At 38.3% G+C, this 16537-nt stretch overlaps 2 protein-coding genes across 4 annotated transcripts; one reads left to right on the top strand and one right to left on the bottom strand.

The window, feature by feature from the left end:
- Positions 1 to 76: 76 nt before the first annotated feature.
- On the top strand, positions 77 to 6519 carry TRMT13 (tRNA methyltransferase 13 homolog; the record flags this gene model as incomplete). The annotated part of the gene is made up of 11 exons (XM_084266317.1): positions 77 to 217; positions 624 to 670; positions 759 to 825; positions 1653 to 1715; positions 1846 to 1915; positions 2325 to 2431; positions 3378 to 3545; positions 3828 to 3900; positions 4846 to 4920; positions 5607 to 6012; positions 6323 to 6519. 11 exons carry the CDS (start codon positions 77 to 79, stop codon positions 6516 to 6518), a joined length of 1413 nt encoding a protein of 470 aa, XP_084122443.1. The 3' UTR covers position 6519.
- LRRC39 (leucine rich repeat containing 39) lies at positions 6040 to 15915 on the bottom strand. Of its 3 annotated transcripts, XR_014617369.1 has the most exons (10): positions 15834 to 15915; positions 13873 to 14056; positions 12880 to 12985; positions 11669 to 11825; positions 10937 to 11073; positions 9253 to 9398; positions 8718 to 8870; positions 7826 to 7965; positions 6715 to 6821; positions 6040 to 6330 (listed from the first exon to the last, which is right to left on the bottom strand). XR_014617369.1 is itself a non-coding variant. In XM_084265802.1 (9 exons), the coding sequence occupies exons 2-9, from the start codon at positions 13995 to 13997 to the stop codon at positions 6766 to 6768; spliced, it is 1020 nt and encodes a 339-aa protein (XP_084121928.1). In that variant the 5' UTR covers positions 13998 to 14056; positions 15834 to 15915; the 3' UTR covers positions 6689 to 6765. The 3 variants fall into 3 exon arrangements, 2 of the variants coding, with proteins under 2 accessions (XP_084121928.1, XP_084121929.1); XM_084265802.1 differs by lacking the exon at positions 6040 to 6330 and having other exon boundaries at positions 6689 to 6821; XM_084265803.1 differs by lacking the exon at positions 6040 to 6330 and having other exon boundaries at positions 6689 to 6821; positions 13873 to 14034; positions 15834 to 15882.
- Positions 15916 to 16537: the final 622 nt, after the last annotated feature.

Raw genomic sequence — 16537 nt, 5'->3', positions numbered from 1 at the left:
GCGCCGGGCTCCCGCGGAGGAGGAGCCTCAAGATGGAGCCGAGGCGGTGGCGGCCGCGGGGGGCGCTGGGACGGCGATGGCGGCGCCGCCGGCGGGCTCGGGCTGCGGCGCCCCGGTTCCGGGGCGATGCGCGTATTTCGTAGCGAGGAAGAAGCGCTTCTGCAAGATGATCCCCGCGCCTGGCAGGCGCTTTTGCGGAGAGCACGGGCAGCAGGAGGTACCGGGCAGAGCAGCGGGCCCCACTTTCCGGCGGCGGGGAGGTGGGCGCCTGATGCCCGGGGAGCCCCGGGTTCCCCGGGAGCGGCTGTGGCGGGCGGGCAGCCCCGGCGGCACCCCGGGGGGCTGGGGTCCCGCGTCCACCTGAGCCGGCTCTGCACGCAGGCTGGAGAGGCAGCGCCTGCATCTTCCTTTGGGCCGTGGGCGTGCTAAGGCCATGGCTCCGGCCCGGCAGTATCCCTGCCTTTGCGGTACAGGATCTCTTTGCGTGTTAAATTGTGATAATTTCCCAATTCTAGTTAAGCCACCCACCTCAGAATAGCTCGGGTGTCCCTCAACAGCTTTTCTGTAACAGGAACGCTGAACGCATGCCTAAGGGTCGTTTAAAATCTTTCTCTTATAACTAGGAAGAAAACGACAGAAAAAGAATTCCATGTCCTCTTGATCCAAAACAGTAAGTACATGTAAATGCTCTTCCTATTCTTTGTTGGAGTTGACATGATAAATGCTGTTACTTACTTGTCTTTTCATTTGGATTTTAGCACTGTGTATGAAGACCAACTACAAAAACATTTAAAAAAATGTAATTCAAGAGAGAAGCCAAAGCCAGTAAGTGCAGAGTAAATTCAGCACTTCTTCCTCTCAGATTTAAGACCCTAAATGTTACAGCTGCTCTGGCAGCAGCTGTGAAGTGTAGGACAGCAGTGCTAGCAAGCAGGACAGTGGGGATGGTATGGAAGCTGAATGAGTACTTGTGGAAATGGAATTCACATTCCACTCTCCTCATCTGCATCCCCTCTCACTGTAGTTCAGTACAGCTCTTCAGCTCTCTTAGTAACAAATCAAATTGCTGAATTTGCTTTTCTCAAAGGTATTCCCTAAGAGCAGTCTCTTGCAGTGCCATTCATTTTAGAGGCTTGGTGAGAACTTATCCTCGGAAGGCAAAATTAGCTGTGAGGCTCTGGCATGTTCCTACCTCTGTCAGTCTGCTGCCCTAGCCAACTGCCAGCTTCGCTCCAGCTAGCAGTGAATTACAGCCAGCCAGCTAGGCTGACAGCTGCAGCCACTGCTGAGGGAAGGAATGGGACCTATGTCTCAACAGCTGTTCCCAGAAGACAGAAGATGGCTTCTTTATTGTCTGCTTTTTTTCCATATCAGTATTGTACCTTTAGTATTACTGAGGAACCTTTAAATGGTGTCTAGTAGGCACTGACAGTTTACCTCTTATGAATATGTTCAGTCTTGTCAAAAGGTATCAGAACAGTCCTTTCTTCTGGGGGGGTCAGGAGAAGACTAGAGGGGAAAAAAATATTTGGAATATCTTCTTTTGCAGTGAATTCCTATTGCTGTACATTTTATCTTAAAAACATTGAAGAGTTTAGCTTTTTGCTTCCTGGTAATTAACAGAATCCTATTTCTTTTGATTTTTTTTAAAGGTCTACTTTGTTCAAGATATTAATGCAGGTTTCAAAGATGTAGCAGAAATACCAGAAAAACATGTGAGTATATTTATTTATTCTAAAGTTCAGTCCCTACATAACATGGCACTTTATCATATGACTAAAGAATGAGCAAAAGTAAAAAGGTCTTGTATTTATGGGTGGCTTTTTTTTTTTTTCCCTTAAAAAGGTACCTATCTCTTCTCTATCCAAAGAAGAGTTGGAGAGTTTAATTACCAAGTTGAAAAAAGCAAGTAATGGTGAGCTTACTTATACTGAAAATAAGTTTTACACTGAATTGGTTAAACATTTCTTTTTTCTGTTGTTGTTAGATATAGACACATTAGACAAAGTAATTATCATCAAGATGTAGCCAATCCTCCAACAGCTAAATTTTACTCAGAAGAATAAACTAGATCAAGGGAAGGATAAAACCCTGATCTGTTTATATAGCTGGTTTCCCTTCCTTTTGTTTATTTTGTTTGTTTGTTTCCTACTCACACACCACTACATATAACAGTACAGCTCTGCTATAAACATATGATGATAGATTTGTGGTGTCAACAGACTATTTTGTTAATGTTACAAAGTGAGCTCACATCTGGCTATTGTAATATGTATTAGAAAACAATAAACTCTTGAAACGAAAAGGTTTGTTTTTTCATGCAGGCCTGGAACTCCACCTTCAAGAACAAATACTGTCCCACCAGGCTTTACAAGAAGCCTTAAATGACCCAAATAATGGGGAGTCTGCTTTCAAACACTTGAAACAACAGGTATGTTCACTGTTTTACTAATAGCTATAGATGTTTTTAAACACATGGAATTCTGCTGGTGTAAATCCAAGTGACTGTGCAGGTGTAATGCTAGTCATTTCATACAAAGCCTGTCAGATTTCCTCTATAACTCTATGTGCTTCAAACAGTAGCATATATATAACCTTTGACTGGCTCCTTCAAGTGTTAAGTAACAAAAGTTCATTAGGATACTGAAATAAATTACAAACTGTGTGGTGGTGGTCTGGATTGTTACTTATTTGTAGCTTATAATAAATTTGAGGTGCAAAATGTTAAAAAGATCAGGGAAATTTGCTAAGAAAAAAAGGAGTTTTTTACTTTTTCTGTAAGAACTGGCCCTAGATTTCCTGGTTGAGTAACAGATGCATACAAAGAACTGGAAACCCTGAGTTTACCTTCTGCCTTTTTAACATATATTGAACAGGAAGAATTTTGAGAGAGAAATAGTTTACATACTCTACCAAGATAGAAAGTTTTGGGAAGAAAACATAAAAAGTGAGAAAAGTCTGTTTTCTGTCCTTTCTTCCTGTGCTCTACTTTGCTGTGTATTACAGAATGTGTAACTGTAGCAGAGAGAGGGCTCCACAGGCACTGATGTTTCACAGAACATCTAGTACAGTACCCTTATTTTGGATGACTACCTTGAGAATCAGCAGAGAACAGTATTATAATGTGTACCCAATCCCCAAAATCTATCCCAAAACCTTCTGTGGAGAGTTCTGTGAGGAGTGGAAGAAGAGCAGCCTGAAGCTGACCAGACAGAATTTGCAGTCCTTTTACCTCTGTACACACAAGATCATTTCCCTAATCCCCTGGAAGTGAGGACTTGGAAAAGTTTCTTGCAGCTTGATGAAGTAATCCTTTTTCTGTCAGTGGACAGTGTATGTATTTTCTTGGCTCAGAAATAATCTTTGGATGTTTGTAGGCTTCTATTTTAGGTAACATGGAGAAATTGCATCTACTTGGTCCAGGGAGATGTTTTGTTGAGTTTGGAGCTGGGCGAGGAAAGCTGTCTCATTGGGTTGATGTTGCCTTACAGAATGTTGAAAATGTTCAGTTTTTGCTTGTGGAAAGGGCAACTACAAGATTCAAGGTAAGAAAGGATGTTGTCATATTAGCAAATTGTCATTTTTAAACCATTGTTATTGAAGCTGTTAGGTTTTTCTGGTTTTTATCTTCAGAAGTAACACAAAACCTCTGAAATGTTGAAAGATTTCAAACGTAGGCATGATTGCCTACATTCCATAATAAATGTATTAGAAAAAAATTCTGATGTCTCATTGGAAATGTGCAGATGTTGACTTGACAGGAAAACAGTCTGGCATTAATACCTGGAGCAAAACTGTAATTATTGGTGGTGGTCTTGTGTACATAGGTGGATGGAAAACATCAAAGGAGAGATTCAGTATTTGAAAGGCTTCAAGTTGATATTCAACATTTATGTTTAAGTAAGTTTCTTCTTGGCTTGCATAATTATGAATTAGAGGCTTAATTTTAATTTTTGAATACTGGACTGAAAGTCAATTTGTATGTAGCATGCTTAAATATACCTGGTTTTGAAGATTATTTTCAGTGGTTGCTTTGACATGTTACTACTGTGTGTGTGTGTGTGTATATACACACTCAAATACATATATATTACATAGGGATTTAATTTCTGGATTTTATACACTTCCAGGACATCATTATAGGTGAGAAATACCAAAACAAAAACGTTTGGAAGGGTTTTCAGAACTTGCAGGATTAACTGCCTTTGCTGTGTTTACTTTCGTTCCACACCCCTGGCAAGCTGTGCCTGTCTGATAGGCTGTGTGCATCAGTGCTGTGGAGGTTGTGGGAACAGCTCTCAACAGGAGAGGCATTAATGTCACATACACACTTCACAGGTGGTATAGAAAGGCTGAAGTGGTTAAATAGGCAAATGTAGCATCACAGCATAAATACAAAATACTTCATTTTAACAAAAGGCAAAGTATTTATCTTACTGTTTACCTGGAGCTAATCTCTGAGCCACTGATAATTCTGTGAAGGAAATACATCCAGTGTTCTGTATATTTTACTGCTCTGTAGTGGCATTGTGGCTCAGTAACAAAATAGTGTTGCTTCATAATAGCATTTAAAAGACATTCTTTGCCTTGGGACAAGGTTGAGTCGTTTAGAAAAAGAATATGCTTCTCAGCCCCAGCACCTGATTCTCTTTACTTTTTTAAGAAACTTTCCTTTTAGTATCTTACAACTGCATGTACAGATTACTCCCTCCTTAGTAGCAGTAAACAATTATTTCTTAGTATGATGAAATTATATTATCCAGAAAAATATTGTCCCAACTCTAAATAGAGGTCCTGGGGTTGTTGTGGATTGTGTGAGTTTTTCTTTTTTTCCTTTCCCTCCAGAGAAGGTGCCTGTTTTGGAGAAGAAAAAACTACCAGTGGTAGGAATTGGGAAGCATTTGTGTGGTGCTGCAACAGGTATGAATCATGTATGTTAACTACAGAAAGTAGTGGGCTGATCTCCCACACTGTACCTTTAAGCTTTTCTTGCCCTCTCACCCCGTGTTAGGGAACACTGCAATTATTTTGTAAACATCTGTTGACTTCAGTGGAATAGTAAAAGGATAATAAGTGCAAAGCAACTTTAGACAGATGTAAAACCTTTCTTGCTTTCTGTAGAACATAAAAAATAGTCCATGGTGGCATGTCGATGTCTACTAAGTTGAGAAAGACATCTGAAATACAACCCCTATACAACACCTGTTACAAAGGTGACACGGTTAATACACACATGTACTACACTTAAATGCCTAAATAGATTGTGCCCTACACAGCAGACTTCTAGAGCAAATACTTGCATGTGTTACAGGGAGGTTGCTATCCAAAGTATTTAGAATTCACTTGTGTGGAGCAAATGCTCATCAAGAGGGCATAAGCCCTTAGTAGCTCCAGAGGTCTCATAAGGTCAATTTAGGGACATTTAGGGATTTAATGTTTTCAAAGTATGCTTGTAATTTTTAGATAAATTTGCTTTTTGCTTCATTTGGGATGTACTTTTTTTATTCTTTGTGGGAAGTAGATTCTCATCCATGATGCAGCCTGGATAAATAATGGCATGGTGTTCACTATTTTGGGGGGGGTGGTGTATCCCTTTTTTTTCCCAGATCTTGCTTTGAGATGCTTGGTTGAAAGTTACACAACTTGCTGTGATGGAGAAAATGAAGAACCTGCACCAAAACGCTCTAGGACTGATAAGGCTGAGGTGGCTTCTAACAATTCTACTGCTAAGGAAAGCATGGAAGATGACTGTAAGCCTGTAGCTGGAATAGTTATTGCACTGTGCTGCCATCACAAGTGTGACTGGACCCATTACGTGGGCAGAGAGTTCTTTAAATCAGTAGGACTTGGACCAGTAGAATTTAATTATTTTCAGAGAATGAGTAGCTGGGCCACTTGTGGCATGAAAGAAACCTCAATCACAGCCTCTCCAAGTGAGGATCAAACTACTGCTACAGAAGAACATGAGCAAACATTCAGCAAGGCAGAGAGCAGTTCTGATACAGTACAAGGGTATGTGTTTTTTTCTAGCAAATGGACTCCTGCAGAAAAGCAAAATTATGTACAGTGGTATATAACATTGTTTGGGGTCTTCAAAATGATTCACTTATCAAACATTTTAATTACTGAATTTATAGAAATATGCTACTTTAAAAATAGAGTTTTCATGGACAGGTGTTTCAAAATACGTAAGCAGTCACGCCTGCCTGAACGGGAGTGAACTTACACTGATTTCAGTAGTTTATCTAGGCTGAGCTGCTAGTTTAACAAAGCTGTTCTTCTGACACGTTGTTTGTTCTTTTCTTCCTTTCCATGGAAGTAGGATACTGACTGTTGAAGAACGAAAGGAGATCGGTTACCTCTGTAAACTGCTGATTGATCACGGACGGATTGAGTATTTACAACAACGAGGATACAAGGCTGCACTACAGTATTATACAGAGTCTGCTGTGTCCTTGGAGAATGTCCTCTTGACAGCTGTCCCAAGTCCATCTTTGATACCAGAGACCATTAAATGACAGGAGAGAGATTTGGAATTGGTAAAACGTATCTGGAGTTTTAAAAAAGCTAACTCATTGCCTACAGAAACATTGTTTTAGTCTTCCCTATACCGAGAAAAAGATCTTATAATTTCCCAGTGAAAGTAGGAATTGCAAATAATGCACAACAGTTCTCATCAGTGGAAAAATAAACCCCCATTTGAATATTTGAAACCTGTTGTATGCCTCTTTGTCAGGTGTTTTCTTCCATTCACAGTTACATTCTTTATTCATCAGCATTTTTGACAGGAGAAGGATCAGAAGTACAATTCTCCAGATTTCCTGAAAGACAATGGGTTAAAATAAGAGAAAATAACTTCCTTTATTTTCACTTTGAAGTTCAGGATAGCTTTGTATTTACTATTTAAATATGTAAGTAGGCCTAGGTAGTTGGATTAGCCCATGCTACTAGAGGAATCTGTTAAGGAAGAAAACTTAATTGTAACCTATCATCTTGATAGATTTTTTTCCTAATTTGATTATTCATTAATGAAATACTGATAAGAAAAAAAGCTGTCTTAGCATTCCAAGTAAGGAAAAGCATTTCAGTCATTCATTTGTTAAGGCTTCATGATATATAAAGGGAAGGTCAGAGAGAACAATTTGTATCTGCAGTGAATGAAGTTGTCTAGGCAAGTACCAGCTGCCACCTGCACACCTATTTATTTTGGTCTCTTACTACCAACTTTAAGCCATTACCTTTGAGACTACTACCAGCATTCTTTTGTCATAGTCATTTAGAAATGGGATGAAAGGGGGGGGGGGGGTGTTTAGGTGACTGGATTTTCTGTCTGGGAAAGCAAGTTGCAAGAACCATCTGTTTATCAGGTGGTTGATACTTAATTGCTAAAAAATGCTGCATGCTGGGAACACAGACACCTCTCCCTTACAGCCTCCTTCCATAGTCCCTGTCTGGACAACATCCAAAAATAGCAAAGTTGAGCTTCACTAGACAAACAGTCCTAGAAGGCTCACAGTTTGTAAATGCTGATTAAATTGCAAATACAAGAGACAGTCCTCAACTTCCAGTTATCCAGGATGGAGGTAGCACAGGCATGTTTATTTCAATTTATTCCTAGTGGAACACGTGCTGTTTATGTGAAAACCTCCTGACAGATGGGCCCCTGCTGTCAGTAAAAATTTTCTTACAGGTTTTTAAAAGATGTTAACTCATTTATTAAGATTTATGTTTCCTTCGTATACATATCTCAGCCTTCATTTATCCAGTATATTCTTCCCTTCCTGCCTCTATTTCAGAGAGATTGTGATTAATAAAAAAGCAATACCTGTTTTCTGGAGTGACTCCTGGATATACATGTGCATGAATTCAATGCCAAACATTTCCTGTTGCTCCTCCTCTTCTGCATTCTCACATGGAGGGAGTGTTACCTCTAACTCCAGGGGGTTGTCTCTGAAGTTGACAAATCTGACAGTTCACCAGAAAAGATTACTCTTGCAACAGGTTTTGTCCAGAGAGAAGAACTCTTTTGAAGCAATTAAGATTCCTCAAACAGTATTTTGAGCAAAAGGAAGTCAGTCTTTTCTTACGCTAAGCCCACTGTTACAGGAGTGTTCTTTAAAACAGTCAGGATCCGTAACTCAAAATAAAAATGCAAACACCAGGAAACTGTTGGTCACAGGATACAAAAGAGTATTTCCCATTCTAGCAATTAAAAATAGCCATTCATTCTTTTGTATTTCTCAAATCAAATACATGAGTTTCACCCATATCCTGACAAGTAAACATTTCTGTTTACTTCTGAATACTTGATTTCTCAGAGCCAAAGTTTTAGTTTTTGTCATTTTTACTCTTGTCACATTTTTCTTCCTAAGCTCTTGGCTTTAGAGAGCCAAGATACAAAAGACCAATCAGAAGTGGCCATTTGGACCATTCAGAAATGAAAAAAAATGCATTAGTCTCATATATAAAAAAGGAGAGTAACTATCATAGCTTACTAAAGTGAGTTGTGCTACACAAAGCTTTCCTGAGCAGATCCTCAACTGTTGTGAATCTGTGTAATTATGCTGATTTATGCAGTGGTGTGTCCACCTGTGAAACTACAGACATGCTTTTTTCTTTTCCACTTCCTTAGCATCACTCCAGGATACACAACTCTAGGGAGGCTTTAAAAGGTATCTTCTAGTATTTTTATTGGTATTTCTGTTGCTTTTTCTTACCTCAGATTTGTCATGTCCTTCATACAAGCTGGAATACCCGTAAGTTTGTTGTTGCTAAGTACAAGAGTACTAAGGTTTTTCATATTCCCAATGGTTTCTGGTAAAGAGGTGATTTCATTCCTTTGCAGCCATAAAGTGTGGAGATTTTCCATTCTGTAAAAACAGGTGTTTGCACAATCAAGATTTAGAAAATTAATTTTATCAGTCATTAATATAAAGGAATTGATTTATTTTTACAGCCACACAAAGGACTCATATCCTGCATACAACAGCTGTCAAAGAAAACCCTGTATCACAGATAATCACCTGACCTCTACTGGAAAATGTCATTGGCAAAACATATTTAAACTTGCTACTGGATTTATTGTTTAGTGGCTGGATTATTCCAGCTCATCCAAAATGCCATATTATGGCTGATAAATCTTAAGTTTGAAGTGGTGTTAACATCAAAATAATCCTATGAAGTAGGATTTAATAATCAGAATTTCAGTGCAGTGGAATTGAGACTAAGATGTGAGCTTTGAAATTCATTTACCTGTCAATTGCATCAGGAAGGTCCCGGAGTTTGTTCCCCCCCATATCTAACCACTCTAGATTTGGCATGTTGAGAAGAGCTGAAGGGATGGTAGTAAACTGATTCATGCACAAATCTATATGTGAAAGCTTCTTTAAGTCACTGAGCTGAAAAGAAAGGGAGATTCAGTGCATGTTTGTATAGCTGTTCCATTACAGCAGTGCTGTAATAATGCTGACTGAAAACAAGAAACTATGTAAAAGAATTACAGCATTTTAAAGCTAGTACAGAATGGCTTCCAAGTTGCATTAGCTGAAATTGCCTCTAACAGCTACAGTTCACACCTGGAAGGCAGGTGGCTTGAAACTGCGCAGACAGAACTTTATTCCCCTACCAGGTAGTGAGCGCCCTATCTCCTGAGAAGCTGAATGCCATGGCCACAATGCAGATACACCCCAAGCCTTGAGACAAAGAGGGCTTTAAAGACAGCCCTGTCCTTAGTATTTCATACTCAGTGGTGTTTCCTCCATGCAATGTGACATTTTTCATTATTTGGGATCCAACTGCATGGACTGCATTTCAGAATGAGCCTCGACACTTTCCATGTTGTGAAGTCCACTGTCATGGCAAGGCAGTCTAAAAGTTAAACAGCTTCATTCAGTATTGCAGCACCAAGTCCTTTGGTGACTCATGCCTTCAGGCACTGCTACAGTGCTCAAGGGATGCAAAGATACGTTCCTGCTGATCTGTTCCAACTGTCTAAACACCGAATAGAACACAGTTACATGTAGCCAAAGCTTCACAGTGATCACAATCATCATCTCAATAGGACAGAACCAGCTTTTTGCTACGAGCTGTTAATTTAGAAGCTATCACTGTGCACTACACCACCCAACCAGTATCCACAGAGACATTGCAAATTCTTAACTCTGGTTAATAGTGTATATTTTCACTTTTATTTTCATTTGAAGCTTTGTTGTTAGGTATTACTGATTGGTCTCACAATTTTGCAAGGCACCAACTGCTGTCAACTATTGCCACTACTGTTTTTTAAAATAAATTAAAACAAGTAAGTAAGGTTACAAACTTGCCACCTCTAAAAGACTAGTACTTAGAGATTCAGGTCCCTTTCACATTTAGGTCAGTCCAAAATGAAGCTTAATTGTAGGTGAGCAGTTGTTCTTATTCTCTCCTAGTTGCTTTCAATACCTCAGAACAACATTCGTTCAACTCCTGGTGCATAGGCAGCTGTGTAAATCACACAAACCCTTTGCATAGCTAGCAGGGCTGGTAAAAAAGTTTACAGCTGTGTCCAGGCATATGGTATGAATTGATACTCTCAACTGTAAAAAGAAACTTTTCTGTGCTAAGGCACCAGATCCTCAATGAGGTAATGAGCGAAGACCTTCAGCCTAAACAAATTAACACTGAGTATATCACTGCCTTATATGCTCTACCAAGTCATTTATGTGGACAAAATTGTCTCCTTCAACTACTTAGGTATATGTATGTCCTTTTCACGTGGCTTCAGTTTGATTAGTCATATAAATATTGTTCATGTACTGACTCTGTGAAGCAGTTGTGAAATCAGAACATCAAAGCAAATCTCAAAACTTGGGGTGCAATATTTAATGATAATTGGTTTGGGATAAATTTAAAATATGCATTAAACTAAACTAAACAAAATAAAACAGTGTGTCAAAACCTGAGGAGGAAGATCACAGATGCTCCTGTTGACAGCCAGTTCCAATCTTTCCAGACTGACACAGTTACTTATCTCCTTAGGAACAGACTTTATTCTATTGTAACTGAGAAGCAGCTCTTGGAGGTTAGTCAGCTGGCCTGTGGAGAGCACCAATGAGGAATGATAAACATTCATGTTCATTCCATTTGAAATACAACATTACCTGGTTTGTGCTATCTGTTGTTATACAAGTGCTCTGTGTTCACACACACACACACACACACACACACACACACACACACACAGAGAAAGATGCACTGAAATTCAAGTATTAGGAGTTCAGGACTGTGTAGTGTAGAACTACTCCAGTTGAATGCCACAAAAGAAACCCCAAAACCCCTTCAAAAACCAATTACTTATGAACATAGTATACTCATGCTATGGACTGAGAACATGGAAACCTGTTTCTCAATTTCCCTTTTCCAGCTGCATTCTGATGTCTAGTATCTGCTGTGCTTACAAGCCTTTGTCTCATGGGGAGCTTTCAAAGATACATCTCTTCCATCCAGCCATATTTTTAATTTATAGGGAACCCATGGTTTTAAGATCTCTCTCTCACTGTCAGATTTAAATAGTCTGTTTTCCAACTACCCAGTAGGATTGCTAGGCAGACAAAATGCACAAAAATGGCATGTTTGTGTGAGATCAATTCTCTTAGAAAAGCAGCTTTACAAAGAAGCAAGCACAGCTCACCAATTTCATTAGGTATGCTTTCAATTGAGTTCCGGGATAGATCCAGAACAAGAAGATTCTGAAACCTTCCAATGAACTGAGGGATTCTCTGCAAACTAGTTCTATGGAGCTGCCATTCCTGGAGATGGACTAGTTTCAGTAAGCACGAAGGTAGCGTCTAAGACAAGAGATATGAACCAGAAGAAATTCAGCTTAGTATACAGCAAGAATACAGGCTTAGGTAGAAGTTTTATTTCAAACAGTAACAGCCTTTTGATAAAAAAAATGAAGTAAATCTTTCTTTCTTCTCTTCTGTTATGTCTCAAAATGAACACCATCAATGCAGCTGATTCTGACCATAGATTTAACCTGTCCACCTTTTGCTCCCAGGAATTAGATATCTGCAGTACCATTAATGCTTGAAAAACTTCAGGCTTGCTTTTGTTTGTCTGTGGGGATTTTTCCTCAAACAAACCCAATATAACTGAGTATGAAACTACTCTAAATAAATGTTTGCATTTAAATGGTTATCTAAACTGTTTTTCCTGTTCTGTTAATAGTGAGGACAGAAAAGCTGTGGGACAGAAAAACTACAATGCCTGTATGCTACAAGTCCTGAACAAGGAGCACTGGCCTATAGACCACCAGAGTGGCTGGCACTCTCTCACTGGCCTCAACACAGTCTAAGTCTCATCACTTCATTGGAAATGGGATCTGCATTTCTGTGTGGCTCAGAACAGACTGTTAGCTTACACCCTGCCATTGATTCTATAGTAAATCACTTCCCCTCCATGAATTACAAACAATAATAATAATATTCTGGGAATCTACTGGCTCTTTTTCACTCTTAGAAAGTCAGCAACACTAAGAAGTATTTTCATTCCCCTAAACACAGTGGGTTTTCACTTTGATACATTCCAAGTAGCTCTGGTATGGCAGTGTTAAATGATGATTTATGAAACTGAACTCATAATTTGCAATTTAAATCATTTCTAATGCAGAAAAGCCCTTTGGGCTATATTTTTGCATAGTAATTAATATCCAAGACTAAAAAAAAAGTCAGCTTGGTTTTATGCTCTCACAACAGTGTGTCTCAATTCATTGTTACCAAAGCACTCAGTGAGCACTTCATAGATTAAAAATAGTACAACTGTGAGTATAAAGTTGTAAATAGTCGTTTCCTAATGCATCAGTTATTCAACCCAAGCAACATTCATTCCTATCAACACTACCTTCCATTCTTCCTCCTCTATCCTTAAAATTGCTCTTCCATCTTCATTAATAACTTTTTCTTTGAGCTTTGCTAAAGCAGCTCTCTCCTCCCAGACAAGTAGCAGCCTACAAGAGAAACAACATCTGTCAATAGTGCAACAATGAATACAGGCAATAATTGCTATCTATTCTATTTTCTGCAACAGAGAGGCAATAGCCTTTTTGGATGTCAAACAACATTTATTATATCTGGATGCTACATATACTACAAATTTGAGGGAAGACAAAACATAAAGTACCGTTTGGCTGAGGTAATTCTGTTTTACAGTTTTTAAATTTACAGTCAGACAAATATGTAACTTCATTCACTTTCATCATGTTGCAGCAGAGCAACAGAATACAGAGGAACTAAATTCCAAAGCTATTAATTTTGAAGCAGTCTCCTAAAAAGAAAGCCTTTGGTTCCACCAAATATGAGTGCAATCAAACTAGGTCAATTAGCTTGGGATTCTTTTAGCTTGATTTCCAAAGGGAACTTAAAAAAGAATTATGAAAATTATACTAATTCCCTTTCTTTCTGCTTTATTTGCTATTCATAACTTTTAAATTTGTTATTCCATTTCAAACACACCTGACAAATTATCCAGAGTTCCAAAACCTGAATGCTAAATTTCTTCATGGTTCATGAAACTGCAGGCCAGAAATAAGACCAAGAGACCCTGTTAACGTTTCACTGAGAAGAAAGCATAACAAATTAATTCTCCACTGGTTGGAATATTAAAAATATCTTCTGCGTGAATATCTGAATTTCAGGGATTTAGTATATATGCTGCTATGTTTATTACTGAACACAGTTCTTGGCAATATTTCTAGATTCTATCTGGTGGGAATTCTTATGGAGTAATGACTAAAAAATGAGACTCTGGATGAGTTTGACAAGACCAATTACAGTCTTCTGAAAAGTATCCTATGGTCTAACTTTTCACATATTTAATGATCTACAGTTTACCTACCTTCCTGCAGACCTCTGTCTGAATTCCTTTTCTCTCCGTAACTCTTCATTTATCTTGTGTATTCTCACTTCCCAAAGTGTCTTCACAGCTGTGAATGTTCCAATGCAAACTGCAGTTTCAGTCATGATCCTCACATGTTCAGATTCAGTCACAGCAATCTCACTGCAACCAGCACATGTATCAGCTGCCAGACAGGGACAGTGACATGAAAAGTAAAATAATGCAATACCCACTTGATTATATTATTACATTTAGTTAATGCATACAACTGTCAGAGTTTTACCAACTACTTTATAAAAATAGATAATTGCATCTGGCTACATTTTCTTACAATAAGCAGTGGTATTTCTGCAATGTTTCTGCATTCTTAGTGAACAACTGTGTCCCTCAGTTCCTTCCAATGGCAGGCTGAGCACTGACTGTAACTACTAAATGCAGACAGGCACATTCATTCCCTTCCTCGGAAGAAATTAAGCTGTTACCTGCAATTTAAGGCAGTTAAATCCTGGTAGTTGCATCCTGGCAGCTAGCTGGCATAAATAATTGCAACTAAAGGAGTTTTGCATTTTAGAGAAACTGAAATGCTGCTGATAATAAATTAGTACACTTTATTTCCATTCATTTTCTTCATAGTTTAATTCGTTGTATCTTATAGTTAGTAATGCATTACCCTTAAGAAAAGACTTTTTAAATCTTCAGATTTCTCTGAATCTCTTGCAGCCCTGTTGAGAGGGCCCATATTTAAAAAAAAAACCCACAAAACCAAAAAACCAGCCTTAAGTTTTCAAGTAATCCATTCTTTAGTGAGTTAATTGATACATATTTTTCTGAAGAACAGCAAAGTAACATGCTCAACCATTCTAATCAAAGTATCCCTCTAAAAAGCATTCTTATTGCCATTATTGTAGTCATTCAGAGACAGGTTTATCATTTTTTTTAAATGAACTGGAGCCAAGATATTGATATTTAGGGGCACTTGGAGGGCTAAACTTCATACCAACAGCAGTGTACTCTTAACACTGCTGATCAGAATGCTCGCTTTCAAACTTTTTACTAACACTTGCAGGGACAAGAAAAAAATGATAATAAAATTATAATACTTGAATAAAGAAGAATCTGCCCCAGTACATTAATAATTCTTAACTGTTCTCTGTTAAGGAAAAATGGCAAGATTTGACAGGTGATGCAAATAGCATTGGGGTTCCTAAAGAGGGATTGAATTTTTGCCTGTAGAGAGGATTTCCCTCTTTCCCTCCCCTGCATAAATGTGATCGTGTTTACTAGTTTGAAGGACTAACTTCTCCTTTAATAGTTCTCATAGCAATTACCTTTCCCATTCCTCTCCCCAATATGCGACAGTAACAACTAAGACATTCTGTGGTTGGGGTTTTTTTTTTGCTCTGATTAGCTGCTACAATTTTAACTGCTTTATTTTTCAGGATTAAACTTCTCCAGAGATTAACTGATTACCTCATCTATAACTTCTTCTTGTTGAGAGACATTTTTTGAACTATAAGCCTTTTTAGCTAGAAAACTAGAAATCTTTATGTATATATATATATATATAGTGTGCAGAAAAGAGGTATTTGTTAATGCTTGTACAACTAAACTCAATATCTGACTAAACAGTTGAAACAATACTTAGTATTAGTCAAGCTTCACTTTTGCTGTAGAAAGTATAATATTGAATAATTATTGCTTCAGAACCAGAAAATACGAAAGAGAGCCCAAATATATGATTGTTTTATAGGCAATTTAATTATATAATAACAAGACTACTATCCAAAGCTTCTTGTTCTTAAGATACAATTATTTTTCAGGAAAATAAAAACCATAATCACCATGCTAGCAAGTTAGAAGTGAATTCCCAAGCACTGCTGTAAAACAACTGCAAATTTACTCCCAACTAATCAGATCTCCCAACAACTTCACCTCCAAGCATCTGAAAGAGTTACACTTACCTCAGTTATTTGGTGGTTTTACAGATTTTCTGTGACTCATTGCTTTCTGGGCAAGAGCAGAGATAAATTATGAATCTTTTCTGTACCACCAAAACCATTTAGAACTCTCACTCAGACTCCAATGCAATGTCAGTCTACTTCTAATTTTAACCTATGCTGAGAATAGAAGGTATCACATGAGGCACTTCTGCAAAACCCCCAAGCATTTACCATTTACTGTCTTCCCAGTTTGCTGAATGTGACTGGACTCCCAGTAATAAAAGTTACAATTTGTGAACAAAAAGAACAAAGAAGTGCTTGCTTTGCTCCACAATGAAAAATAAGTTAGGTTTGAATTTGAAAAGACAATTACTTGCTTTAGTCTAGCAACATTTCTCTGCAAGGTAACTGAGCTTCAAAGTGTTACTCAACAGCAACATTGACTAACTAGACTAGGAAAAGTCACTAACTCCTTCACTCATTACATTGCACATGCTGAATAATTCTCTCATTGGAAGAATTGTTGTACAGATTATCAAAGTCCAGGCAGAAAAGTAATCTTCATCAGCAAGTGCAGAGGGGTTATTACTCACCCCTTTTCATGCATCCAATCATGAAATATTTTTAACATTCTATTTCTCAAAGAGCCCTGGGAGAATATAAAAGAGCAACTCTGAGACTTCAACCCAAAGCAAAGCAATAATCACAGGTCACTATTTGAGGCA

Source organism: Gallinula chloropus (genome assembly GCF_964237585.1).
Source record: "Gallinula chloropus genome assembly, chromosome: 6".
Classification (NCBI taxonomy): Eukaryota; Metazoa; Chordata; class Aves; order Gruiformes; family Rallidae; genus Gallinula; species Gallinula chloropus.
This window is presented reverse-complemented; position numbering and strand designations above follow the sequence as displayed.

Excerpts from the sequence above, each read along its gene's own strand:
- LRRC39 (XM_084265802.1), bottom strand. The coding sequence starts at position 13,997 with ATGACTGAAACTGCAGTTTGCATTGGAACATTCACAGCTGTGAAGACA. Across the intron at positions 11,826-12,879 it reads TAGAGGAGGAAGAATGGAAG|ACGCTACCTTCGTGCTTACT; the intron begins GTAGTGTTGATA and ends CTCTTGTCTTAG. Across the intron at positions 11,074-11,668 it reads AAGCATACCTAATGAAATTG|GCCAGCTGACTAACCTCCAA; the intron begins GTGAGCTGTGCT and ends TGCTCTCCACAG.